This window comes from Elephantulus edwardii, unplaced genomic scaffold (assembly GCF_000299155.1).
Source record: "Elephantulus edwardii isolate Elephantulus edwardi_28Jun2011 unplaced genomic scaffold, EleEdw1.0 scaffold00075, whole genome shotgun sequence".
NCBI lineage: Eukaryota > Metazoa > Chordata > Mammalia > Macroscelidea > Macroscelididae > Elephantulus > Elephantulus edwardii.
The window spans coordinates 13771568-13799520 of NW_006399825.1; the positions used below are offsets into that span (position 1 = coordinate 13771568).

The following is a 27953-nucleotide window of genomic DNA, read 5'->3' on the forward strand; positions in this document are numbered from 1 at the left end:
GTTAAATATGATCTTATTGGTTACTACAGAATCAAGCTGGTGAAGGATTTAATTCTCATCTTTTCACTATTGCTGTTGTTGTGTACCAGAGAGTCGGAAACCGAGACATAGCTGAGTCGGCAGCTGGTTCAGATGCAGTTCATCGCATGGGAGGAGATTGCCCATCCTTCTCCCATGCATCTTTTAACTAATGGTGATCAAATCTCAGACAGTTTTATTACTTGGACGTGTGTGTGTGTGTGTGTGTGTGTGTGTGTTTCTAATTCAGTAAACCAACCACCTGTGAGACTTTTATCTTCACTGTTATCATCTTTGATGGATGAGGTCTCTAAGTTTTTTATTTGTCAGTGCCTGAAAAAGAAGTGAATCAAATATTAACTGAAAAGATCAAATGAACCTCATAAGTGAGTCATCTCATTATGTTAATAAGCAGAAAAGTCCATACTGTAAGAGTGCTCAGAATTCTGGTTATTGTCAATGCTCTGGTTTTGAAATTTCTGGAAGCACGTTTTGGGCAAGGCTCAAAGGTGCCTCTGTGTGTGTTGTTCCCTCTGAAAGAATCAAGGCTCTCATTCATCTCTATTTGGACTAAATCCTTCTTTCTTTTCATGATTCATTTCAGAGGGTACTTCCTCCAGGAAGTCTTTCCTGAACAAGTCTATCTTGAAAAGTCCTGATGGGGCCTCCACTGTGGTCTCAGGCACCTGGCATATTCTACTAGCCTACTAGTAGAATTAAGCCTACTGACCAGGCTGTGGCTCCTGAAGCCAGGGCCTGCCCTCCTCTACTGAAGTCCATCCTTCCCACTCCAGCCTCACTGCCGCCTTCCCCATTCCACAACTGTTCTCCACAAAGTCACAAATGACCCAGCTCCAGTGGGACACTTTCAAGCTTCGATTTACTGGATCTCATCTGGAATCGGCTGTAATCCTCTCTTCCTTATATCTCTGCACCAGCCTTCTAATATCTATCTTACTGCAGATAACCTTTTCTATTCCAATCTATTCTCCAAACTAACAAGAAATCTGGTCTACTTCCTCTCCAGCCAAATGTCGCTTTTGCATTTACTCTCTGTGACTTAATTTCTCAGGTTCATCTGCTTAGGCTTCAACCATTCCAGTTTTCTTTTTCCTTTACAATTTTTCAAATAAATTGTTATTGCTTGCCCACCTCAAGTCCTTTCTTTATGCCTTAGGCATAAACTCTCACGGAACAGAAACTCGTATTTCTTATTCCTAACTATCTTTACAACTATGCTGTTGTTGTTAGGAGCCATCCAGTCAACCAAGATGCACAGCAAACCTGCGAACAGATCTGAACTTCTCCTGTGCTCCACCATAGGAGCCATCCAGTCAACTAAGACACACAACAGACCTGTGAACAGATCTGAACTTCTCCTATGCTCCACCATCCTCCCCTTTTCTGACATTCTGAAGTCCTTTGTTACAGTCACTGTGTCAGTCTGTCTTGTTTAAGGTCTTCCTCTCTGACGTTCCACTTTTCCAAGCATGATGTCTTTTTCTTAGGATAGATTCTTCTGACAACAAGCCCAAAACATGTTAGGCAATGTTTCACCACCCTTGCCTCTAACTACAACCCTGGTTACACTTCCTCCAAGACAGACTTGTTTGTTCTTTTCAGAGTCCAAGGGATATGCAGTACTGTTCTTCAACACAGTAGCTCAAAGGTCTGACCCTATTTCTGGAATCTTTACTCATTGTCCAATTTTCAAATGTGTACAAAGCAACTGAAAAAAAAAAAGCATGGCTTGCATGAGGTGCAACTTAGTCTTTAGACTAACATACTTATGCCTCAGAGGTCTTAACAATAGATTTTCCTAATGTTGCATGTCTTTTGATTTCTTGACTGCTGGTATTATAGGTGTTGACTGTGGAGCTAAGTAAAACAAAGTTGCTGACAATTTTAATCTATCTCCATCTATCATGATCTGCTGCCTATAGGCTCAGTGGTGAAGATTTTTGTTTTCTTGTTGATATTTAGTTCATATAGAAGATTATAGTGTTTGCTCTACTGCACCAAATATTTTGAGTCCCCTTGACTTTCACTAGGCATAATTGTGATCTACAGAATGCGGTTGCTAATGAGTTGTCTTCCGCTCCTGATGTCACATTCTTTTTCAATTAGTCCAGCTTCTCAAATGATTTACTTGGCATACAGATTGCACAGGTGTAGTGAAGGGATACAACCCTAAGGCACACCCTTCCAGATTTTAACCTGTGCAGTATTCCCTTGTTCTGTTAAGAGCTTCTTGTTCTGTATGTGGGTTTCACATGAGCACAGTTAAATGTTCTGGGATTTGCATTCTTCTCAATGTTAGCCATAATTTGTTATAATCCACACGGTAAAAAGCCTTTGCATAGTCAATAAAACACAAATAGTCATCTTTCTCGTATGTGCTGATCTGACATCAACAATGATATCCCTCTTGCCACAACCTCTTCTGCATCCAGCTTGAATTTCTGGCAGTTCTCTTGTCTGTGTATTGTTCTAGTGATTGGTTTTGTTTTTTTTCATAATCTTCAGCAAAATTTTACTTGTATGCGATAGTCACGATATTATTTAATAATTTCCACATTCTCTTGGATCACTTCTTTATAAATGTCTTCCAGTCAGTTACCTGTCTTTCAAATTTCTTGGCATAGACTGGTGAGCACATCCAGGGCCTTACAAATATTGTCCCTTGTTTACAGCACGCTCCCTTCATGAATGATGGATTCCAAGAAGACAAAATCAAGCTAATCTTATTTGCCCTTTATTTCTCTAGTCCATAGGAAGTTGTGCTGTAAACCCAAATGTGATACTTCTTTGGCTTTTGAGTCGACAAGGCAGCTGAAGGGAGACTGGACAATTTCCTCCTATGTAATTTATAGTCGCCAAAAACTGCATGGAGGGTTGGTCAGTTAGGAGTGGATTCTGACTTAACAGTAATGAATGAGCACTAGTTTATAGTAGGAACTCAGTGAATATTAATGGCAGGAGAAAATTTTGTGCTCTGAAAGGGTATTAATGCTTCTTAAATAAAAGGATTAATTTCTTTATTTCTATTTCCACATATAAGATAAAAATTTTCTTTAAGCCAAAGGAATGAGTGGCAAGTCAAAGAACTTCCTTAAGAGTTTACAAATAGATAAAATGTCATTAAGAAAAAAAATAACATTATTGTGATTTATAGTATTTTTTTAAAAAGGTATTTAAAAGTAAAAATATGGCATATGCAAAATTTATAAGATCACAGTGTTTTAAATATATGATTTCTTGAGCATTCTTCTGAGTTGTTTTATCTCAAAGGACAAATAGAACTGACAGTTTATTTTATCAGCAGTTACTTCACATTTGATAAAATGTGGATAAAAATGTCAGAGGTATTGAGATTAGCTCAAGATAGAGCAGAGTTCAGAGCTCTTGTGCTACGAGTTGAAGTCAACTAATTGGCACATAACAACAACAACAACATACTAAATAGTAATTCACATCTAAGTGTTCTAATACACTTTCAATAGGGTTCTCTAATGGCCTAGTGGCAAGAAGCTGCATTGCATTCCCAAAGACACATGGTTCAAATCCACCAGCTGCTCTGCAGAAGGATGGGCAATCTCGTCCCATTCAATTAACTAGCTCTGAAAACCAGATGAAGGGTCAGCTATGGGTCAGTTCTGGCTTGACAGTACATAACAACAACAACAACAACATCAACAACAATACATTTTTTAATAGACACAAAATTTTCTTAAAATCACATTTAAGAGATTACCTGATTTGTAAGGCTTAAAATATAAAACATCTCCAAATGCAACAAGATGTTCCTGTTGAAAAATTACATAATCAGAAAATTAATTATCACAATTACTACTATATTTTTAGTAGGGAAAACAGTTTCCTTTTAAATTTGTATATAACCAGCAGATATATTTAACATATCAGGCAGGAATTACAAATTCTTTTGCCTATGAGGAAGCTTTGGTGGCTCAGTCCAGAGGGAGTTATGTTGCCAGCCCAAAGACCAAGGCTGTTTGGTGATCGGAATCTCCCAGTGGGGGATCTGAGGGAGAAAGACAGTCTCCTCCCATGCAATTTCTAGTCTCAGAAATAGAGAGTCAGCTGTGAGTCAGTTCCTACTCAATAACAATGAAAGATTTTTTTTATTACTTCAAACTTTTATTGTTTTTAAAAAATTATGCTTATGACTAAGATCCCAGATGAAGCTCACAGAAAATCAATGTATTTAGTAGCTTGGGAAACCTATTTAAAAGCATTATCCAAGTAATCTTCCTACTATCTCTTGTGACATTACCTGAATTAGATCACTTGTCATTCTGGTCATTATTTGTTCATTTATTTCAAGATCCTCAAGATCTGTAAGAACCACCCAAGTTCCATTCTCAAATTTCACAGGCATAGAAAAGACAATCCCTTCAGGAATACCAAACTGCCCTGGAGTGAGCAAAACAGAGAACTCAGAAAAAATAAACCACATCTATTAAAGGCAGTCAGATACGCATGTTCACTATTATTATTATTATTGATAGTAATTATCAAATTTAACTTCTAGGACTCAATTAGCAGAGAAGACTGAAACACACAGGCTAGAGAAGGATTTTCCTGGTGGCCTTAGAAACTCATGGGCAGCTCTACTCTGTCCTCCAGGGACATTAACTGACTGTGTGTCAGCTTAATGGCAGGAATCAGTCAGCTTAATGGCAATGGTTCTTGGCTTTCTCACTTGGATATGCTCTTTAAATAGTTTAAGATCTGAAAAACACCCATTTACCTTCACTCAATACTCCTAAAGAAACGATCTCCCCTGGTGGTGAGCCATGGAACCAGTATTTCAACGTAGTGGCTATGCTGTGTGCAGCTAAAATGCCTCCAAATTGCTTCCCTGTGGCTGACAAGTTTTTAAGAGTTGTCACAAACTCTTTGTTTATCCACTCACTGTAGGAGAGAGAACACATTTTATGAGGCAGAAAGGAATGGGAATGGACAAGTGTATTCCTCTGGTCAACAAAGCTGGGTACAGGGGCACATCCACAATCAGAAGATTAACATGGCTCTCTCTTTGCCCTTTCAGAATTTGCTTCAAAACGTCAGGCTGAAAAACATAGTTACATAAATGGGGAACACGGGAAATCGCTCAAAGGTCCAAGGCTGCAGGCACAGTTCTTTTCATAACAGACAGTTTGGTCTACATCTATCATGTTGCGTGATGGAGGGGACTCCCACGCTGGCACAAACAGTTAATCACCTGAATACCACTCATAGGGTTAGCAGTTTGAACTCACGGAGGTGCCTCAGAAGCCATGTCTGTTGGTCTGCTTCTGAAAGGTCACAGCTTTAGAAGCCCTACAAAGCAGTTATATTCTGTACACACACAACATCATGAGTTATAATTGATTAAATGATGACAGACAATAATATATCCTGAAGCAGTCATCATTTTAATAAACTAATCAAGTACTGAATTATTGACATAGATAATTAGAGAAACAACTGTGTTCTTACCATCTGAGATCTAAAGTATCATGCAGGTATTTAATATTGTTAATGTACTTGACTTAAAAATAAACCGTATCAGGTGAGCTCTGGTGGCCTAGTGGCAAGAAGCTGCACTGCAGTCCCAGAGGTGTACGGTTCAAATCCACCAGATGCTCTTCTGGAAAAGGAGGGACAATGCCCTCTTATACCAGTCAAATCTGATTTGATGGTACACACAAAAATGAACCATATCTGTCTATATTCCTTTCTGCACCAAGAGAATCAAGCAGCTGAAAATGGAGCATATACCTCCATAGACACTGCATTAGAGAACTCCATTCAATGCTCCCTACCCAGGCATCAGATGGGCTCAGTGTGCCCCAGATGATGAGGATGGCACAGGATATAACTGCATTCAGATCTATTGCTCACAGGGTTGCTATGAATCATACTCAGTGACCCCTTATGACAACAACATAACTCTAAATGTATAATTTATATGACCCCATTAATATTCCCCACAATCCTGTAAGGCTCATACTGTGTTAACATTTTCATGTCAAGTATGAAAGGTTAACCACAGAGAGGTTAAGTAACTCGTCTAAAGTCACACAGCTATTATGTGGCTAGGTGAGAATCCCAACCCAAGGAGCCTGGCCCAAGAGACCATGCTTCTTCCCATCTCTCAATTCTGCCTGAGCCAGGAGTGGGCACTGGGTGTGGCCTGGGCCTGCTCACCAGCTTAGCTCCTTGTTTCTGGACATTTTTCAATTAATTTCAACTTTGACATACATTTCTAGCTTTACGTTCATTAAGATTCACTTTACTTAAGCCCATTTTAATGAAAATGTAAATGTGATACTACTTTTATGAATGAGTTGAACCACAAAAGACCATGATTTTAAAAAATGAAAAACTGGGGTAGAGATTGACTAGCTGAATAGAATTTTCTGTTTGTTGAATAAATAGAACAGGCAAAAATGAGTATGAGGAATGTAAGTTATGTTTGTGCAAATATTTACAAAATTATTTTAAAGGTTATAGCAACTAGTAGATAGATATTTACTACTAATAGTGTACTTGACTTAAAAATATACTGTACCTATCAAAAATCACATGTAGAACAGGTCGTGCATAGTGAGGAGGCCCCACAATGGCACTCTTATATCTGTAGACAACAGTTTTCCTCAGATCAACATAGTTGTTTCCACTGATATTTCCCCAAATTATCACATTTTTTATTTCTGTAAAGAAAAAGAAAAAATATATACATAATAACACATAAAAATTGCCTGAAACCTTGTTTGTTCATTTTAGGATTGGTCTTTTGGTATAAAATGAATCTACATTTACATTCCCTAAAAATGTACGAGTGATATGGTTAGTCCCCTAATCATCAGGATTTGGCAATTCCTAGGAGTGGATTTGGTAACTCCTGATTCAGACCATGGTCTTTTCAATCACCTGCTATGCATCTGAGAGTTGGGCAATGAATAAGGGTGACAGATGAAGAATTGATGCCTTTGAGTTGCACTGTTGGAGAAAGGTGCTGACTATCCCATGGTCTGTCAAAAGAACAAATATGTCTTGGGAAAAATGCAACCATAGTGCTCCTTGGACGTAAGGATGATGAGGCTCCATCTCTCATACTTTGAACCTATTTCTAGAGGAGGCTGTTCCTGGGAAAGGGAGAGTCAGCATAAGAAAGGAAGACTCCCCAGTGAGATGGATTAAAACAATGACTGCAGAAACGGGTTCAAGTGTGTCAGAGGAGATAAGGATGGCACCAGCAGGACAGCATTCTGGTCTGTTGTTCATAGGGTCGCTATGAATCATACTCGACTCAATGGCAACTAACAACAACAGTAGTGTTCTGTGAAGGGCTATGCATACAAAATGTAATTAAAAGAGTAAGAGAATGTCCCTTGAAAGAATTGCTACTATAAATTACATCGCTGGTGTTGGTCTTAACCTTATATGACAAGAAAGAGAAGTGGAGTGGGCGGCAGGAGGGAGAAGAGAATTAACACGTGCCTTTTGTCTGCATTGGTTTGACGACTGATCTTGTGTCTAGACGGCAGTAAAACACTGGGGGAACTTAATGCTTCCAGTGGGCTTCATCTCCTTAAAGATGAAGTCTGTATAAAAAAGAGCATCCTAAGGAAACCCTAAGAAGATCTAGTGGGTAAGTGAAAGGTGAACAGTTTGAATCCCCCTGCTACTCTGCAGGGGAAAGAAGGGAAGACTCCTTGTAGTGTCTTTTTGGAGGGCTGCTATGAGTCAGTTGACTGAATGATAGTGGGGTTTGGTATCCGAAAGGGACACCTGGTGAACAAGCTGTTACTGAATATCTTCTGGCTGTGAGGCACTTCTGGTGCTTGGTTTCCACTCAGTGTCAGATTACCCAACAAGCAAAGCGAGCTCGAGCTTTCCCGTGTGTAGTCAAGGGAAGTAATGATGTTCACACTTGTTTTCCACCCACCACATCAAATACTCGGTTTCTAAGTTGGGCTGGCAATTATCACATAAAGAAGCCTTCTATGAAGAGTAATAAGAGGACAAAGAAATCGAAGTTTCTGCTTGATAGAGTGCATGAGAATCCATCTCCAAAATAGCTTTGAAAGGAGCTATGTTGGCACAATGGTTAAGGGCTGGGTTTCTTTTTTTTTTAAATTTTAATTTAGTTTATTTTTCATTTCAATGAACATCTACAGAGATTTTGGAATTCCATTCATTCATTGTTGCACCCTTCTCCCCGCACAAACCCCTCCCCCCACCCCCCAGTTTGCTCCTCTCCTTGAAAAGCAAAAGAACAACTCCCTCATTGGTACACAATCCCCCCCCGCACCTCCCCAAACCCCACCTCCTACCCCCAAATATAATCCACTCTGCAACCCTCATTGCGTACTCCTACGATAAAAATAATGCCCTAAAATATAATACTTTTAGACTATTCTCTCCCCCATAGACTTCAATGCCGTAAACATATTTCATCCAGTTTTTCTCAGTCTTACCCCCACCCCAATGCCAGAAGGGCTGGGTTTCTAACTGAAAGGTCATTGGTTCAAAACAGTTTTGATGCATTGATTACTAATGACCAGGGGTTTAGTTCTTTGGAAAATATCTGATACTAGAATGGAAAGAATTGTGTTCCTCTAAAGTATATGCTGACACCCTAAACCCTGAACCTGAGAATTTATGCTTGAGGAGAGAGAATTGACTGATTATTTTTTGCAGATGATGTTTGTGAAGTGAATGAAGTCACATCAAAATTTTGTTAAGTGCCATCAAGTCGTAGGCAACTCATGAAAAAAAGACCTGGACACCTGTATAACTTTCGTCCTTTCTCCAGGTTCATAGGGTTTCTAGAGGCAAGGTATTTCAGAAGTGGATGCCACTCCTGCTTTGAAGAGATGCATTTTTATCTCCAACTTTGCAAAGAGAAGGACAGACACAGAAACAGAGTCGCAGGCAGGGTGAAGATGGCATGTCTACTAGCCGAGGAATGCCGAGAAGTGCCCTGGGCTACCGGAAGCCAAAAGGAAGGACATGAATGAGATCACAGCCCTGGCAGCACCTTGACCTGCATTTCTACTCTCCAGAATCATGAGAAAGTAGATTTGCATTTTAAAGGGTACACTTTGTGATATTCCTTTGAGCATTACATGAGGACCAAAATAAGATGCGCACCATTAGCTCATTTCTGCCTTTTTTTGCTACTTCACTGACAACTCTGTCCTTCTAAAACCTTTTCTTTTACCAAACCTTCCTCCACTTTTTTCTTTCCTTTCCTGCTTCTTAGATTTTTCTTGGCTTGGAGTAGAGCTGGGTTTAGATTTTAAGGTGCTGGCTGATCCCCAAGACAGCAGCTTCCTCGTTGAAAACCCCTTGACCCTCCTCATGCCCTTAAACTTTTGTGTCACTTCTTCTTCTTAACACTTTTCATCAGTGTGTCTATCACCTTTTGTGGTACATGGGTGCTGACATGTGTAAATGAAAGGTAGGCAACAGAGATACAATAATCAGGAATGTTTTCGTTTCTATTAAGTAACGTTAGCATCCATTTGCCAAGTCTGGGCCCTGCAATAAGACACTAATGCTTTATATGCAAGAAATCAATACATTCTTCTTTCGAGGCTTTCTTTATAAAAAAAAGAAATGCTCTAGTTCTTGCTAGTCTCTTTAGGGGCTCACTAAGTTCCACTCCCCTGATTCAGTGCATTAGAGGTTCATATTGCAAATTTTCCTTGAAGAAATGCCCTACACCTCCTTGCCTTCCCAGTGGACGCTGATCTATCAGCTCCTTCTAAGGACACAAACTGCTAAAATATATTAGCTGCAAGCTCTCTTATTCAGTACCACAATCCATTTTCTCATCAAGTCTCATCCTTGTGACTCTCATGTCCATAGAAGATTAATAGAAGCAGAAACGGATGGATATCACAATCCAAGTGGATATTTAATAACTTCTCAAAGTCTCATCAAGTGCTGGCCAATCTTCATTGAGATACTTTAGAAATAATAATATTGTTATTGTTGTTGTTATGTGCCACTGAGTCACCTGCAACTCATAGTGACCCCTATGTCCTATCCTAAGCCAATCTCACTGCCTCTAACATATCTACCCCATTATTCTAGTTACTGTATCAATCCATCTCATCCAGGGTCTTCCTCTCCTGTGTTGTCCTTACACCCTTCTGAGCATGATGGCCTTTTCCAAGGACTGATCCCCTCTAGCACCATGCCCCAAGTATGTGAGAAAGAGCATCAAAATTCTAGCCTCCAAGGAGAAACTTGGTTTCACCCTCTTCAGGACAAACCTGTTTCTTCCCTTGGCAACTCAAAGGCATCAATTCTTCTTCTATCATTCTTAGTCTGGTTAATATCCTTATTGTAATATGAGGAAACCAGGGCACAGCAAGGCGGTATAATTGTTTAGGGTCACATGTGTGAGAAGAGGACTGGGGCCACTTTTTTCACAGCCCTGCTGTATGTTTTAAAAACCATTGACATCTTTGCTGTTATTGTCACAGGAGAAGAAAAATAATACCCTTCAAATGGTTCCTTTAATAGCAGAGCACTTATTATAGTAAATATTTTGTTTCCTAATTTTTGCATTTTAGGTTATATGTTGGAACTGTATTCTTAATTATGAATGAAAAACCATTCTTCTTCAGTTGTTCACTCCCAGTGCTATAGATTATATGACTGACTGATTCAAAATGGCCCATTCCATTCCACGTTAGTTCACTAATGCCTAGAATATCAATCTTCATGCATTCACTACATTTTTGACAACTTCATGATACATGGAGAAAAGACTGAAGCTGTCAATGATCTCATCTTACTTGGATCAACAATCAACACCCTTGGTACCAGAAGTCAGGAAAGCAGGAAATGTATTGCACTGGGCAAGTCTGCTATGAGGAGTTTCCCCAAAATACTGATAGGCAATGATGTCAGTTTGAAGACTAAGTTGTGCCTGATTCAGGCCATGTTCTTTTCAATCAGTTGCTACAAGTCTGAAAGCTGGACTATGAATAAGCATGACAGTAGAAAAACTGATGTCTTTGACTGCTAGTGTTGGAGAAAATATTCCATGGACTGCCAAAAGAACAAACAGATATCACTTATAGAAGGTGCAACCAGAGTGCTTCTGGAGGCAAAGACGGTGAAGCTTCACTCTCATACTCTGAACATGTTGCTAGGAAAGTCTAGTCCTTGGAAAGGAATATTTCATGTTTGAAGTGGTATCAGCAAAGATAAGAAGACATGAGGGACTGATGCAGTGAATTCTGCAATGGGCTCACGTGTGTCAGAGAAGATAAAAATGGCACAGGATAGGGCAGAATTCAGGTCTGTTCTTGATAGAGTCCCTATGAGTTGTACTTGACTCAATAGCACCTAACAACAACAACAATGTTTGCAACTATGGGCACAATTAGTAAACCATAAAATCCAGTTAAAAATGTTTGCAAAGTACTTAAATCACACAATTTAATGTTTTGTCTTGACACCCGCTTCCTATTTCCAGATATACAGAATAATTACAAAGGATTCAATTTTCCCAGATGTTTGGTTGTGGTTTTTTTAAAAGCCGTTTTTAAAATTGGTTTTTAACGCGTTGCTGCACACTTTTAAATTGACATCCTTGCTTAGAAACACATTTTACCGTCATTTGCAGCAACGTAAACAGTCATCCATATACATTGTGCTTCATTCATATACATTGTATATTCTACTCATTCATACACTTTTTGCTTTATATAATTACTATTGACCTTTTTAGAATTCATGAACATTGTGCTTTATACACTCATTCAGATCCCTGGGTTTTATGTGATTATCATTTCCCTCTTCCCCTTCTCCTTCCCCTTTTCTCCCCTCCTCCTTCTGTATATATTGTTCCTATTTGCTAATCAAAAGGGCCAAACTCACTCAGTGTTCCTTAAGCTGAAGGAGCTGAAAAACAAATTCAAGCCATGAGTGACAATACTTAAGGATCCTTTGGACAGAATGTTAAACAATCCAGGAAGTATCAAGAGAAGATGGAAGGAGTACACAGAGTCACTGTACCAGAAGGAATTGGCTGACACAGAATTTCATGAAATAACATATGAGCAAGAGCCTATGGTGATGAAGGAGGAAGTTCAAGTTGCTCTGAAGGAATTGGCAAAAAACAAGGCTCCAGGAGTTGACAGCATACCAATTGATTTATTTCAACAAACAGACACTGCCCTGGATGTGCTCACTAAGTTGTGCCAGGAAATCTGGAGGAAGCCAGCTGGCCAACTGACTGGAAGAGATCGATATTTGTTCCCATTCCAAAGAAAGGTGACCCAACAGAGTGCGGAAATTATCAAACAATATCATTAATATCACATGCAAGAAAGATTCTGCTGAAAATTATCCAAAAGCATTTAGAACAATATGTCAACAGAGAATTGCCAAATGTGCAGGCTGAATTTAAAAGAGGTCATGGTACTAGAGATATTATAACTAATGTTAGATGGATCTTGGCAGAAAGCAAAGAATACCAGAAGAACATCTATCTGTGCTTCATTGACTATGCAAAGGCTTTTGACTGTGTGGATCACAAAAAGCTGTGGCTGACTCTGAGAAGAATGGGAATCCCAGAATATTTGATTGTGTTAATGTGAAACCTATACCTGGACCAAGAGGCAGTGGTCAGAACAGAGCAAGGAGACACTACATGGTTCAAAGTTAAGAAGGGGGTCCATCAAGGATGTATCCTGTCTCCATACCTTTTCAATCTGTATGCAGAACAGATCATCTGAGATGCTGGTCTGTACAAGGAGGAATGTGGCATGAGGATTGGTGGAAGAGTCATCGACAACCTGTGTTATGCAGATGACAAAACCCTGCTTGCTGAAACTGAGAAAGGCCTGAAGTGCTTGCTGCAGAAGGTCAAGGACTGCAGCCTTCTATATGGATTGAAGCTCAACATCAAGAAAACAAAGATTCTCACCACTGGACCAATTGGCAGCATCAGTATGGATGGTGAAGAGATTGAGATAGTTAACAGTCTTAGTTTACTTGGCTCCATAGTCAACACTCTTGGTAACAGCAGCAAGGAAATCAAGAGATGAACTGCATTGGGAAAGTCAGCTGTGAGGGACCTCTCAAGAGTAATGAAGAGCAATGATGTCAGGCTGGAGACTATGGTGCGCCTGATCCGGGCTATAGTCTTCACAATTACATGCCAGAGTCAGAGAGTTGGATAGGATGAGTGAATAGGGTTGATAGAAAGAGAATTGATGCCTTTGAGCTGTGGGACTGGAGAAGAGTGTTGAAAATACCATGGTCTGCTAGGAGAACAAATAGATTTGTCCTGGAGAAGGTGAAGCCAGAATGCTCCTTGGAGTCAAAGACTCTGAAGCTTTGTCTGACATACTTTGGGCATATTGCAAGGAGGGAGGGTCCTTGGAGTGGGACATCATGTTTGGCAGGGTAGAGGGGCAGCGCAGGAGAGGAAGACCTTCGATGAGATGGGATAGATTCTGTGACTGAAGTGGAGGGAATGAGTACATTTGAGATGGCTAGGTTGGCACAGGATAGAACGGCATTTAGGGCTCTTGTATACAGGGTCGTTATGAGTTGCAAGCGACTCGATGGCACATAACAACAACAACAACAACATTTGCTAATTGCTATTGCCAGATTATCCTTTCCCAGGTTGATCCTTTCTTGCTGTTCCAAAGCTGTTTGGTTTAAAACAAAAGTACTGGGAATTTACTCACCTGAAGGCGTTGTTTTCATTTTTCTGGCCAGCATAGCTCTCGCTTGCCCTTCTACTCCCAACGCCACGGCGATAATGTTGTGTGCGATGCTCGGGGAGTATCTTATCAGCAAGGATGTTTTGAGATTCACGAAGGTTTTCCCTCCCACAACAACCCTGACGGACTCGTGGGCGTTTTTCTCAATCAGGCGTGCGTACTGCCTGCACAGAGGAACGTTGCTCCGGATGCAGTCTTCCAGGCTGAGCACCTCCCTCCCCACTGGCTCGTCCAGGAGGATGATCACGTGCGCTTGAAGGAAGGCCTTCTCCACCTGTGTGCAGATGGTGATGTCCTGCAGCACTGGAGACAACAGGTCCTGGGCCTCCAGCAGAATGGTGGTCAGGTACTCTCTGTCCTCATTGCTAAACAGAGATATGCTAATTTCTGTATGCTTCCCAAACACCTCCCCGCTTGCCAACAAGGGAATCAGGTTGTAGCTGGTAGAAGTCGATGCACTAATTAAAAAAAAAAAAAAGCAAACCTGGGTTATAAATATGATTATAAATATGACCCCTTTAACTTTTATTCTTAGCCGACAAGTTTGCTTGTGCACTAATTACATGGATGTTTAAAATCAGCATGCACAGCTGCAGGGATACTGTGAAGGCAAGAAAAGTAGAAGGAAAAAAAATTCTCATTACTAACCTCTGAAATGATCCCAAATACAAAGACATGTCCTTATCTAGGTTTTCAAATAAATGGAATTTTCTATAGGCTTCAACAGCTTCTGTGTACTATTTGAACTTTTAAAAAAGACTACCTGAAGAGTGGAAAATCAAACTCATTGCCATTGACCTGGTGCCAACCCCCAGCTGCCCTTCCACTGGCTTCCCAAGGCTGTACAACCTCTGGGAGGAGACTGCCCATCTTTCTCCCTTGGAGCTCCTGGTGGATTTGAACCACCAGAGAGGCATGACTTTGGGGTTAGCAGCTCAACTCCCTGCAGACTACACCACCAGAGCTCGTGCCCTATATAAAAATATATAACACTAGGGTAGTATTTAGTGAGTCTCAGTGGTAGCTTCGTGGATGCTTATTGCATGGTTCTCAATTCTTTTGTGTATTTGGAGTGTTTAAAAATAAACTATTTTTAAAGAGTGTCTCTACTAAGTATAATGGGATTGACCATCAACATTAATAGAAGCAGCAGTCAGTAAATCAAACAATGTATTACACTGAGAAAATCTGCTATCAAGGGCTTCAGTAAAGTGCTAAAAAGCAAGGATGTCACTCACAAGACTAAGATGCCCTTGACCTAAGCCATGGTATTTTCAATCGGCTCATACGCATGTGAAAACTGGACAGTGAAGAAGGAAAACCAAAGAAAAACAGATGCCTTGGAATCACGGTGTTGGTGAAGAATATGCCATAGACTGTCAGAAAAACAAACCAATCTGTGTTGGACGAAGTGCAGCCAACGCGTAGTGTAGAAGGAAAGATGGTAGACTTCACTTGACATACTCTGGGCAGATTATCAAGAAGGACCGACCCCTGAAGAAGCACATGATGCTGGGAAAAACAGGGTCAGCAAAGGAGAGGAGGAGCCTCCATGAGATGGGTTGACACAGTGACTGCAGCAATGGGTTCAAGCACAGCCAAGGTTGTGGGGATGACACAGGATCAGGCAGGGCTTTGCTCTGTTCATCTGAGGGTTGAGAAGCTCAACGGCATCTAATGACAACACAAACAAGATGATATATACACACTCAGTGAGGAGGGTGCTGTGAGAGACAGACGGAAAGCAGGAGAAAGGGAAGGACATGGGAAGAGAGCGGTGAGCAAGGAGAGAAAATGTGACCGCTGAACGTGTTTAAGGCGTAGAGCAAAAGGGGGACAAAATGAGAAGAAAATACAAAGAGTCAGACGTACAAGGAGAGTTACAAAGAACAAGTGCCCAAGAGATAAGGAAAGTTCTAGCAAGTGGGAAAGAAGGCAAGGGAAACCGTGAGAGGCAGGGGAAAGGAAGGACAGAGCAGGGACCAAGGCAAAGAGTGGGGGAGCGGGGAGAGTGACAGAGGGCATGAGACATAGAAGTAATGGCTCATCGTCCACAGTGAACAGGTTCCAGGCAAACACAGTGTACAATCGTGTTGCCTGTTAGAGACACACTGGTACAGATCTCAACCTCAAGATATTATTCTGCATTGGAATTAGCATAAGCCTACTTCACTGTGCTGCTTAAAGCAATTTCATGAATCCAGGGGCTTGACCATCCCACCTGGTGATCCATATCTTCAGGGGGCTGCTGGGTCCTTTCAGCGATTTCTCCTCCAGCTCGGTTTCTATGTGTGTCTCCAGGTTTTCTTTAGCAACCATCAGCATCAGTTCACTCGTCATGTTCGAGGTGACGCCATAGTAAAGCTCAATGTTGCGAAAGGAAAAGGCAGGTGAGAGAATGGGGAGTTATCCACAGCCGCTGCACTAGAAAGTTTTTCTTTAAAAGGTAAAATAGAGTAAAAGGAGCACTGAAGAAAACCTTGAAAAACAAGACACTTGGGAAAGGAAATAATGTGGCAGAGTTCCAGGATTCTGAACAGGTAAAAACCATTCCTGTTACCTGCGCGTGCTCCAGGAACTCATTGTAGCCTCCTAAAAGTACACCCTTTCCTCCACGATCCACCAGCTCTCTCCAGATGATGGGGGACTTCTTGTGATTCCACTTATTCTTCTCACATATATTTTTAAGCCATTCCTATTGAAGGACATTCCAATGAAGTCATATATTAAATCTGCCTCAACAAATTTGTTATTTTAGTTCTACTAGAAAACAAATAGATTCATCCGAGAGAGGGTTAAATCAGGCTGCTCCTTGGAGGCAAGGATTCTGGGGCTTCGCCTGACATACTTTGGACTTGTTCTAAGGAGAGACAGGTCTTTGGAGAGGGACATCATGCTGGGCAGAGTGGAGGGACAGCGCAGGAGGGGAAGACCCTCTATGAGGTGGATTGATTCAGTGACTGGGGTAATCGGGATGGATGTGTCAGAGGCAATGAGATTGGCACAGGATAGAGCAGGGTTTAGGGCTGTTGTCCATAGAGTCGCTATGAGTCGCAAGCGACTCGACGGCACATAACAACAAAAACAATGTAGGCATAATAAAATTTAGCTATCCTTACAAAGTAGACTCTAAAATGAAAAACTGATTGATTAATTGAGTAAAATATGTGCTTTCTTTTTTTACAATTTTATTATTTTCTGTGTGTGTGTTCCATCAAATTGGATCTGACTGGTACCGGAGGAGATAGCCCCTGCTTCTCCCGCAGAGCATCTGGTGGATTCCAACCACATATCTCTGGGATTGCAGTGCAGCTTCTTGCCACTAGGCCACCAGAGCTCCCCTAAAAATGTGCTTTCTATTCATTCACCAAATCAAGGCACTGAAAGGAAGTGCTCTTGTGCAAATATTTACAAAGAGGCCAAGTGACTGGGTTTGATTGATTTAAAAATGAACTTTCCCCCTTTCCCCTCATTCTTGTATATGCCAGACTGAGAACCACTAACGTTTTAATACTGCATTTCAGATCCTTGGATTAGGTTTTCTATCCATCAGATTAATGAGCTACAAGCGATCTGGAGGGCGCTCTGGTTGCGTGATCCGTAGGGAGTGGTGCTGATAACTAAAGGCAGCTCCTCTCTGGCCGTTCAGAGCTGCCAGCAGTTCCCTAGGTGAAAGAGAGGCGATTTCTCCTCACGTGACGTGGAGCGCTCTGGAGGGTCAGCTTTGAGTAGGTTTCAACATGATGGCAATGAGTGTTTTGAGCGACATAATATGAGGTTTTCTGATTATATTGATTAGGGAAAACATCACCTTGATATCTAGTCTCTATCAACTATAACATGGGATCCCAACTAATGCCACTTTGTACCAAGAGACCCACGTTTCAGAAATAAAGGTTCAGCAGTTTGCCCATGACTATGGGATTCACAGGGAACTCAGGTGGTCTGGTGGTAAGAAACTACACCGCAATCCCAAAGGTGTATAGCTCGAAACCACCAGCTGCTCTGCGGGAGAAGGATGGACAGTCTCTTCCTGTGTGACTGACTGTCTCTGAAAACCCAGGGGGAGGGTCAGCAGTGGGTTGGTTCCAACTCATTGTACACAATAACATGGGGTCCGCTGGGCTTACTGTGTTTTGCTCCGCCCTGGACCTGTCAGGCTGGTTGAGGAATGGAACAAACCCACTCAAGGTACACCTGGGGTTAGGTTTATATCATACAGATGTACTAGCTCAAAACCGGACACCTTGCAAAGCACTTTTCAGCCTGTAAATCTACATCCTAAATCATTATGGTGCTTAATGCAAAATATATAGATCCAAGAATTAAGAGTGATTCCAATTATCATCACTCCCAATAACCAACTTGCGGGAGTTTGAACTTCTAAACTAGACTTTATATCTGGGAAATCCTATTTCCAGAGGTGAAAGGTTTCTGCCAGGGACACAGGATGAATCCCATTAAGATATAAGCTATGGTTTTCATTCTGCTACTCTGACCTCCTTGCAAAGCAGAAAAGTCAGTGTCCTATCAATTGATCTGATAATGGGGATCGTGTGAGTGAGAGCCACCCAGTGCAGACTGAGGGGGCTACCAGGCATCCTGAAGGTGATTCTTCGGGTATTTCTTGCCTCATCTTGACAACAGTTAACTAAGTGCAGTGGTCACACCCTGAAAAGAGAGTGGAATTTAGGGCTCAGTCACCATATAGATGTAAGTCTTGGTCACTAGGTCTGGGATAGTCACCTATACCAGAAGAGGGTGAGGGCATGCTAGAAGAAACAGATGAGAAAAAAGATGGTGTTAGTGCAGTCTTGAGAGTATCTGCAGGGAAGGCCAAAATTCATTTCACTAGTACTCATTCCTCTTAAAAGATTTCTCCAAGTGAAAATGGCAACCAGAATCACGGAGGTGTGATGTGAACTTGTTCTATGGAGCGTGTGGACCCAGAAGGCTCAATGGATGGGCTATAGCAGATGCGGTCACCTGCAGACCGGACTCCCCCTGCATAAGTGAGGTGCTCATTCCCTCTGCCACAGGATGGACTGGCTGCTTAGGACTCCACCGCTCTGAAGGAATTTCTTTCAGTGAGGAGGCCTTCTCTCATCTCAGGTGAAGTCCTCTCCCAGAATCAGCCCACTTCCAGACCCCTTGTTCAGTGTGGGACATATTTGAAGGGATACTGCAGATTCCGTGGGATTCACTGAGGCCTCTGGTCAGCTTTTCTGCCTCATCTCGTTTCACACTCCCCAGTAAACCTCCTTCAATCAAATGTCTGTCTCAGTCTATTTCTAGAGGAACACAGGTCCAGAGAAGGAACTGCAAATAAACAAGTTACTAACATCTATATGAATCAATAATGATGTTTTTGTATAATGTAAGTTATTTAGATTCCTGTGGGGTGAGAAGTTAGCCAAATCAAACCTCCTTACTGGTTAGGGCCTCATTTATTTTAGTAGGTATTGTGGGGGACTTGGAGGAAGGAGGAACAAATAAAGCAAACGTATAGAAATGATGTTTTGAAACTAGTAAATAGGCACTTGAATTTTTAAGTATGCAACTATCGGTACTACATGAATAATGAATATTCATTACTGGAAGCCAATCTGTAGTATTTCTTACCTCCCAGGCATCAGGATGCTGTGTAATTTTATGTACTCTGAAATCAGGAAGATTCTTCTGTAAATAGTCTGCCAGAAGTTCCACTTTAGCATAAAATGGACAGTCTGCTCTACCTAGAAGAGTTCAAATTAGTCATGCTTCCTTTCATCACACAGAAATTATTAAAAGGTGTCATATTGTGATAGAAATAGTCATGGCTGCAACAATGAATGAATGGAAACCCAAAATCTCTGTAAATGTTTATGAAAATTAATAAAATATAATTATAGAAAAAAAAAGAAATAGTCATGGCACACTAAGATATACTTTTCTATCTCATAATATACAGTAATTACTGCACATATATAATATACAATGCAATTGACTGATCAGACAGCTGGACAATAACCACAGGGTACAGAAAAATTGATGCCTTTGAGTTGTAGTGCCGGAGAAGAGTAATGAACAGACTATGACTGCTAAGAGAACTAACAGGTATGTCCAGGAGAGGTTGAAGCCAGGCTGCTCCTTGGAGGGAATGATTTTGAGGATCTGTCTCACATACTTTGGGTATGTTGCCAGGAGGGAACAGTCCTCGGAGAAGAACAACATGCTTAGAAGGGTGGAGGGGGTGCAACCACTGTGGTGGGTGGTGTGGCACTTTCTCAAAAAGTTGCAAATAGAGATACCATTCGACCCAGCAATTCCAGTACTGGGAATATACCCCAAAGAGACCATAACTGACATCCAAGCAGATATATGCACCCCCATGTTTATCGCGGCTTTGTTCACAATAGCAAGGAGTTGGAAACAACCTAAGTGCCCATCAAAAATGAAGGGATAGAGAAGCTGTGGTATATTCACATGATGGAATACTATGCTGCATTGAAAAACAAGGAACTAATGAAATATTATTCAAAATTGGAGGACATTATGCTGAGGGAAGTATCTTAGTCAGAAAAGGACAAATACTGCATGGTGCCACTGTTGTAAAGCAGGACTGACCTTGGGGTTGGGAGAAGACTGAGAAGATTGGGTTCAATGATGTATACTGCATTGAAACAGATGAGGGAGAAAACTGTTTAAGAGGGAAAATTGTTAGGTATTTTTGTCATGACAGGAATCCAGAGTGAAGGCTGCATAGTGGAGTGGATCTCAGGGGAGGGACTGTAAAACAATGAAAGAATTTTTCTTTTCCCTTTCCAAGAGGGTAGTGTACTAGGAGGGTGGGGTGGGAGGGGAGAAAAGTGCAACAATGAATGAATGGAAATCCAAAGTCTCTATAAATTTTCAGTGAAATTAATAAGAATTTTTTTAAATGTAAAAAAAAAAAGAATGTCACACTTAATAATAAAAAAAAAGAAGGGTGGAGGGATAGCATAGGAAAGGAAGACACCAGATGAGATGGATTGACAGTAAATGGGGTAATGAGGGTAGGTGTGGCAGGGACAGTAAGATTGGCACAGGATAGAGCAGAGTTTAGAGCTCTTGTGGATAGGGTCCCTGAGTCGTGGTTGACTCGATGGCATTTAACAACAACTTTATGCGATAGTATGATCCTGTAGCCACATAAACTTTTGCTCTTTATTACATTGATTAAAAAAAATTTCATAGGTAGTCAAAACTTTGTTGTTGTTGTTGTTTACTGTTGAGTCGAGCATGACTCATAGAGACCCTATGAACAAAAGGCCTGAAGCCTTTCTATAACTATCGTCGTTTCTCCAAGTTCATAGAGTTTCCATAGGCATGTGGTTTAGAAAGTGTATGCTACTCCTGCTTCCTAACCTGTTTTACACTGGGAGCTCCACCAAACACTGTCCACCATGGGCAGCCATTATGGCATTTGACCGCCAATGGCACAAGGTTTGCATCACAGCAAACAGATTACTTCTGCACAGCAAATTGACAGAGGAGTGCTGTATAATTTAGAAGAATGTTTCTCCAAAATAAAATAACACTAGACCCTTGGGCCCAACAAAATAAAAGGCCTGAAGCCTGAGCCTTTCTATAATTATCTTCATTACTCCAAGTTCATAGAGTTTCCAGAGGTATGTGGTTTAGGAAGTGGATGTCACTCCTGCTTCCAAACCTGAATCAGTCTTGAGGCGATCTGGAAACTCCACTGAACACTGCCCACGATGGGTAGCCATTATGGTGTTTGGCACACCTCTGGCACAGTTGTTCCATTATGGCATTTGAAACCCAAATGGTATAAGATTCAGTGTCAGAGCAAACCCAGATTATTTAAATAGACCAGAGTGCTGTATGATTTAGAAGAATGTCCCTTCAAAATATAGTAACAAGGAATTAAAATATAATCCCTCAGGCCCAATTTTAAATATAAGCCCCCCTCAAGAAGTCTTGTTGACGCTAAGCGAGAGACTTAAATTAAAAAAAAACCCAAACAATCCACACAGATCCTCAACCAAAACGAGAGCACCAATCTACAGAGTCCAGCTACTTAATCTAACTCCAATATGGAGGCAAGGGCTTTGGTGATATATGTTGTTGTTAAGTGCCATCTAGTGACAAACCTATAAACAAAAGAACTGTCATCCTTCCTCTAAGTTAATAGAGTTTTCACAGGAATGTTTAGGAAGTGGATGCCACTCCTGCTTCTAAGCCTGTCTTAATCAGTGAGCTGTACCAAACATTATCAATCACGTGTAACCATTGTGGCATGATAGCACACCATTCACTATCATAGCAAATCCAAAGTTACCTCAATGCAGAGAAAGGACAGAACAGTGTTGTACCACTTGGGAGAATGTTCATCTCAAAGACAATTAAAACCAGGCCTGAGGTCCACATGCTTGTGAGCCCAAATGAATTTTCAAAGACTCCAGGCCTGCATCCTGGGCTCTCACTGGCCAAGAAAGAGGCTTCCAGGCAACTAAACACTTCAGAGCCAGTCCCCAGCCAGCACAGAGAAAAAACCCAACGACTCACTTCTCTAAAGGCCACATGAGTTTCCAAGCACCCCAAATGAATTTTTAAAGACCGCAGGCCTGTACCCTGGTCAAAACTTTAGGTAATAAAATGTGGACTGGTGCAGGGCAGAAAATAAAGAATATTTACTCTCTTCTGGTAGGTACTATACTAGATTTAACTTCCTGTGTTGTAATCTACTACTAACACAATATGAAGAACTAACTACAAACCACCAGCAGTCAGAAAATGAAAAGATGACTTGTATTGGGAAAATCTGCTGTCATGGACCTCTCCAGAGTGCTGAAGAGCACAATGATGTCAATCTAGATACAAAGATATGCCTAATCCAGGCCATGGTCTTCACAATTACTTGTTATTCTTCAGAGAGTTGAACAATGATTAAGGATGACAGAAGGAGATTAGATGCCTTCGACTTGTGGTACTGAAGAAGAGTCTTGAACATACCATGGACTGCCAAGAAAACAAATAGGCCTTTCTTGGAGAGGGTGAAACCAAGTCCTTCCTTGGAGGCTAGGCTTTTGAAGCTTTGGTCATGGTGCCAGGAGAGATTGCTCCTTGGAGAAAGACATCATGCTCAGAAGAGTGGATGATCAGCACAAGAGAGGAAGACCTCAGATGCAGTAACTGGGGCAATGGGGTTTGGTGTGTCAGAATTAGTGAGACTGGCTTAGGACGGGGAAGGGTTCAGAGCTGCTGTACATAGGGTCGCTATAAATCGCAGATGACTCAATGGCACATAACAACAATAACGTACTATTAACAGTTTTGGAAGCAGGAATGGCATCCACTTCCTAAATAATTTGCTTCTGGAAATTCTATGAACTTCAATAAATGCAGATAGTTGTAGAGGGGCTTTGGGCCTTTTGTTCATAGGGTCACTATGAGTCATACTGGACTCAAAGGCAATCAACAACAACAACTACAAACCCCTCATTTCCCACTACCCTTGAGTTGATTCTGACTCACATCATATAATCCCTCTAAAGAGTTTTCAAGCTGTAAACTTTTTTAAAATTTGTGATTTTAACAAAAGTTTACAGCAAAGTTGGCTTTTTATTGTTGCACATTTTCCTCCATCACCCATCCCCCAGTTTACTTTTTTTTTTTTTAAATATTCATTCATTGTTGCCCAATTTCCTCCCACCACCTCCCTCAGTCTATTTTACAGTACACCTCTTATTCTGGACTATTGCAATACATGTAATGCCTAATCATATAATCCTTTTAAACAGTTCTTCCTCTCATATGTTCCAATGCAACATTCATTATCTACCTACTCTTTTCTTAGTTTCCTCCCAATCCCCCATGTTAGTCCTGCTATATAACAGTGGTATTAGGAGTATTTGTCCTTTTATGACTGAGATATTTTGCTCAGCATAATGTCCTCCAGGCTCACCAATGTTGTGTAATGTTTTAAGAGCTCATAGTTTTTCAGTGATGCATAGTATTCCATTTTCTGAATATGCCAGAGTTTTTCTATCCTTTTCTTTGGTGAAGGGAACTTAGGTTGCTTCCATCTCTTTGCTATTGTGAATAACACAACAATAAACATGGGTGTGCATACATCTGTTTGGGTGGTGGTTTTGGTTTCTTTAGGGTATCTTCCTAGTAGTGGAATTACTGGTCAAATGGTATTTCTATTTCCAACTTCTTGTGAAAGCGCCAGACCTCCTTCCATAGTGGTTGCACCATTTTACACTCCCACCAGCAGTGAAGTTGGGTTCTAATCTTTCCACAAATCTTGTCAGCATTTGTTGTTTGCTGATTTGTTGAACTTTGCTATTGTTACTGGCCTCAAGCTATAAATCCTTATGCAAATAAACAGCTGTATCTTTCTGGCCCAGAGCAGTTGGCAGACTGGAACAATAGTTGTTCCTGTAGCCATGCAATGTGTAATTCTCTGTGCCACTGGGACTCCTGAACTGCTTGCTGTTGTTGCTCTAAGCCACCTAGTTGGGAAGGGCCCATAGCTAACTCTCCAGTGGGTTTTCAGAGGCAGTAATTGCCCTTCTTTCTTCTGTAGAACAGCTGTCGGGTTTGACGGTGTACCTTTGGGATTGTAAGGCAGCTTCTTACCAGTGGGCCACCAGTTTTATTCTGACACAAAGGGAGTTGCCATGTGCTGGAATCTACTTGAAGGAATGGTTGGTTCTCCGTGTATCACAGATAATAAGGATGCTTACGATATATTTTATCAGTGCTCTCCCATCAGATCTGCTGCTCTTCCTACCTTCTTTCTGCCCCTCAATGACACGAATTACTCAAATAACCATTTGAAAAATAATTTTTCACTTCTTTTTCTTCCTTTCATATCTTCCACCCACCAGGATTTGTGGTGGTGGTTGATGTTGTCAAGTACGATTCATAACAATCCTATGAATAACCAATATGAACCTTGTGCTGGTCTGTGCCATCCTCACAATCCCTGATACACTAAAGCCTGTTACTGCAGTCACTGTGTCAACCCACCCATTGACAGTCTTCCTCTCCTTTACTGTCCCTCTACCTTCCCAAGCGTGATGTCCCTTTCCAAGAAACAGCCTCACCTAGCAACATGCCCAAATTATGTGAGACAAAGTTTCATCATCTTTGCCTCCAAGGAACTCTCTAACTGCACCTTCTGCAAGACATATTTGTTTATTCTTTTAGCAGACCATGGGATATTCAGCACTCTTCTCCAACATCAGAGTTTGAAGGCATCAGTTCTTCTTCTGTCATCCTTATTCACTTTCTGGCTCTCACATGCATAGCAAGTCACTGGAAAGGCCAGAACCTGAATCAGGTATACCTGAGTTTTCAAAATGACATCATTGTTCCTCAGTAATTTGGAGAGGTCCATGACTATGGAATTTCTCAGTGCAATACATCTCCAGATCTCCTGGCTGCTGGTACTAAGTGTATTGACTGTGGAGCCAAATAAGATGAAGTCATTGACAGTCTCAATCCTTTCTCTATCCATCATGATGTTGCCTGTTGGTCCAGTGGTGAGAACGTTTGTTTTATTGACATTGAGTTAAAATCCATATTGAAGGGTTGGACACCCACTTGAATAGCTAGTCCATTTTTGCCTCTTTCATATCTCTCCAATACAGTCATTTCTCTCTGCACTCAATGGTCTGCTACCAGCTACCCCAATGTACCATTAGCACCTTCATGGACCATATTTACAGTCTTCTTATTGTTCTTTTTGTATCCTCTCTTTCTCTCCCATGCTATAGCCATAACATCTTGACAAAAGCAAATTTGATGATTTTCTTCCCTATCAAAAGTTTTCCATGAACTTGGGATAATGTCTAAACTATTTGACTTAAGAAAAATCTGTATTACTTAATCTGGTCTCCACTGTGACTCTCTTTCTTGCACTCTTTGCTTTTGTCCTACTCAGTTTATATAAATTCTTTTCTTATTGTAGACTCTCACTAATCACTAAACTAACTCTCCTCACTCACTCCAGTCCTACTACCTGCCAGTATGCCCACATTTTTCTCATACCCACACCCCAACTTCTCTTTCTCATCTTTTAGTTCTTTGCTTAAAAATAATTTCATCACTCTTATATACTGTTGGTGGGATTGCAAAATGGTGCAACCACTCTGGAAGGCAGTTTGGCATTTCCTCAAAAAGCTGAACATAGAAATCCCATAAGACCCAGTTATTCCACTGCTTGTAATATACCCTGAAAAAATTAGAACTGAGGCACAGAGATTTATTTTTTTTAATATTTGTATTCTTATGTTCAGAGAGGTGTTGTTCACCATCACAAGAACATGGAAACAGCCCAAATATCCAATCATAATCGAGTGAATTGAGAAATTATTGTACATTCACATGATGGGATACTATACAACATGCAGGAGCAATGATTTTGTAATTCACTACCTAACTTGGGAGGGATTAAAGAGCATTCTTCTAAGTGAACTCAGTCCCAAAAGAACAAATACTGTATAAGATCATTATTGTAGAAATAGAAAGATAACTAGTAAAACATGTATGAGGACCCAAGGAGGGGGTAGTGTAGGAGCAGAGAGGTGATGATGAGCCCAGCGGGGGGAGGAGGAAGAATCATAGGTTTTTACAATTTAATGTATAGGAGGGCATGTAAAGGAAATGGGAGGTATCCAGTGTGAAAAACAATGTATATGAACTTTTTAAGTAAACCAGCATAAAATAGAAATTTTATTTTTTAAAAGAGCATTCACTCTGGGAAGCCTTTAATTGGTTGAATAAGAATCCTTAACACAGACATAATCCTTGTCCTTCTGCTGTCTTGCACACAGCATTCTTTCTAAGTTTATTTACCACTGAATCCCAAGCAAGCTCACAGTCATCAATGATCAACAAATGCTCCTTTGAATGAAGAAAGAAGCAAAAGAAATGGAATTTTAGGAAGAGAGAGGTCTCAGCTGGCCTCTGTGCCTCAAGAAAGATAAAGATGAATCAGCTGCTGCAGAAGTCATCGATTGCTTTTCTCAAGTCAATTTCTGTAAGGAGACAATTTCTGAAAGAAATGAAGCCAGACTGAAGTAGAAGTTCATTTAAGAAACTTGCTGTAAAGGGCATGAAGTAGGTTCAACAGCCTGTTGTTCAGCCTCCTAGTTCTGGCTTTCAATCCATGCTTCCCATTGCTGTCAACGTATACTTCCTATATGCAAACCTATGCTACTTCTCTGGTTAAGAATATGGATGACTTTTCATTGATCTAAAAATACTACTCACTGCGCTGTCTGGTCGCTATGAGTCGCAGGCGACGCGACGGCACATAACAACAACAACAACAGCGCTGTCTGGTGCACCTTTGGGTGGCCTGCTCCTCTTTTAGCTCAGGTCATGTCCCTTTCCCATGTTGTTGTTGTTGATTGACTTTGAGTCAAGCACGACTTATAGAGACCCTGACCAGCTATTAGGCGGTGGGGTTTCTTGCTCCTATTGCTGTCTGGAATAGTCTTCTGGACGCTAGACTTTCACAGCTAAGCACCTGAAACACTTGCCAGCGAGCACGACTGTGTCCATCACTAAACTCACGCTCAGGTTAGGAGTTCTCTCGTCTATACTCCAAGGAGCTCTGCTGGCACACCAGCTAAGCACTCAGTTACTACATTTAAGGGCTTTAAAGAGACTCACCAGCTACTCTGTGGAGGTTAGCATCCCAGTGCTCAATCCACTGTACCACCAAGAATCCCTCTACAGCTTTGGCAGCCCTACTGCAGGCTGTTCTTCTCTGGCCCACAAGATCGCTATGAGTTGGAATCTACTTGACTTTAAAAAGAGGATTGGGCATATTTTACTTTGGCATACAATTACTTTGGATCCCTAATTATTATAGCTTATCAACAGTACTCGTGATTACTTCATGATTCTGAGTCCCAGGAGACAGAGAGCGCCCCAAAGCGGGCAGTCCAGTAAAAGAAAGCAGAAGAATGCAAAGAGTGGTCGCATAGACTAAGTTGTAAGAAATCAGTTAAGATGGTTATTGTTCACGGCAAGTGAGCTGCTTTTAGTGCTCTGAGCGATCTGCAGGCCGATGTCGGGATCACTCACCCGCAAGCACGAATTTAGCCATGGCCAAGCAAAGATGCTGAGGCTGGGACCCCGCGTCGCGGTTTCCAGGCA

General features: G+C 41.2%; 1 protein-coding gene across 1 annotated transcript; it reads right to left on the minus strand.

Annotated features, from left to right (window-relative positions):
• Positions 1–306: 306 nt before the first annotated feature.
• MDH1B (malate dehydrogenase 1B, NAD (soluble)) lies at positions 307–27903 on the minus strand. Its single transcript, XM_006889160.1, has 10 exons — positions 27882–27903; positions 19413–19525; positions 16351–16485; positions 16012–16154; positions 13755–14248; positions 6596–6737; positions 4790–4953; positions 4313–4452; positions 3759–3824; positions 307–351 (listed from the first exon to the last, which is right to left on the minus strand). Exons 1-10 carry the CDS (start codon positions 27901–27903, stop codon positions 307–309), a joined length of 1464 nt encoding a protein of 487 aa, XP_006889222.1.
• Positions 27904–27953: the final 50 nt, after the last annotated feature.

Excerpts from the sequence above, each read along its gene's own strand:
- MDH1B (XM_006889160.1), bottom strand. The coding sequence starts at position 27,903 with ATGGCTAAATTCGTGCTTGCGG. Across the intron at positions 16,155-16,350 it reads AGTTCCTGGAGCACGCGCAG|CTTTACTATGGCGTCACCTC; the intron begins GTAACAGGAATG and ends CGCAACATTGAG. Across the intron at positions 6,738-13,754 it reads AATGAAAACAACGCCTTCAG|AAATAAAAAATGTGATAATT; the intron begins GTGAGTAAATTC and ends TTTTCTTTACAG.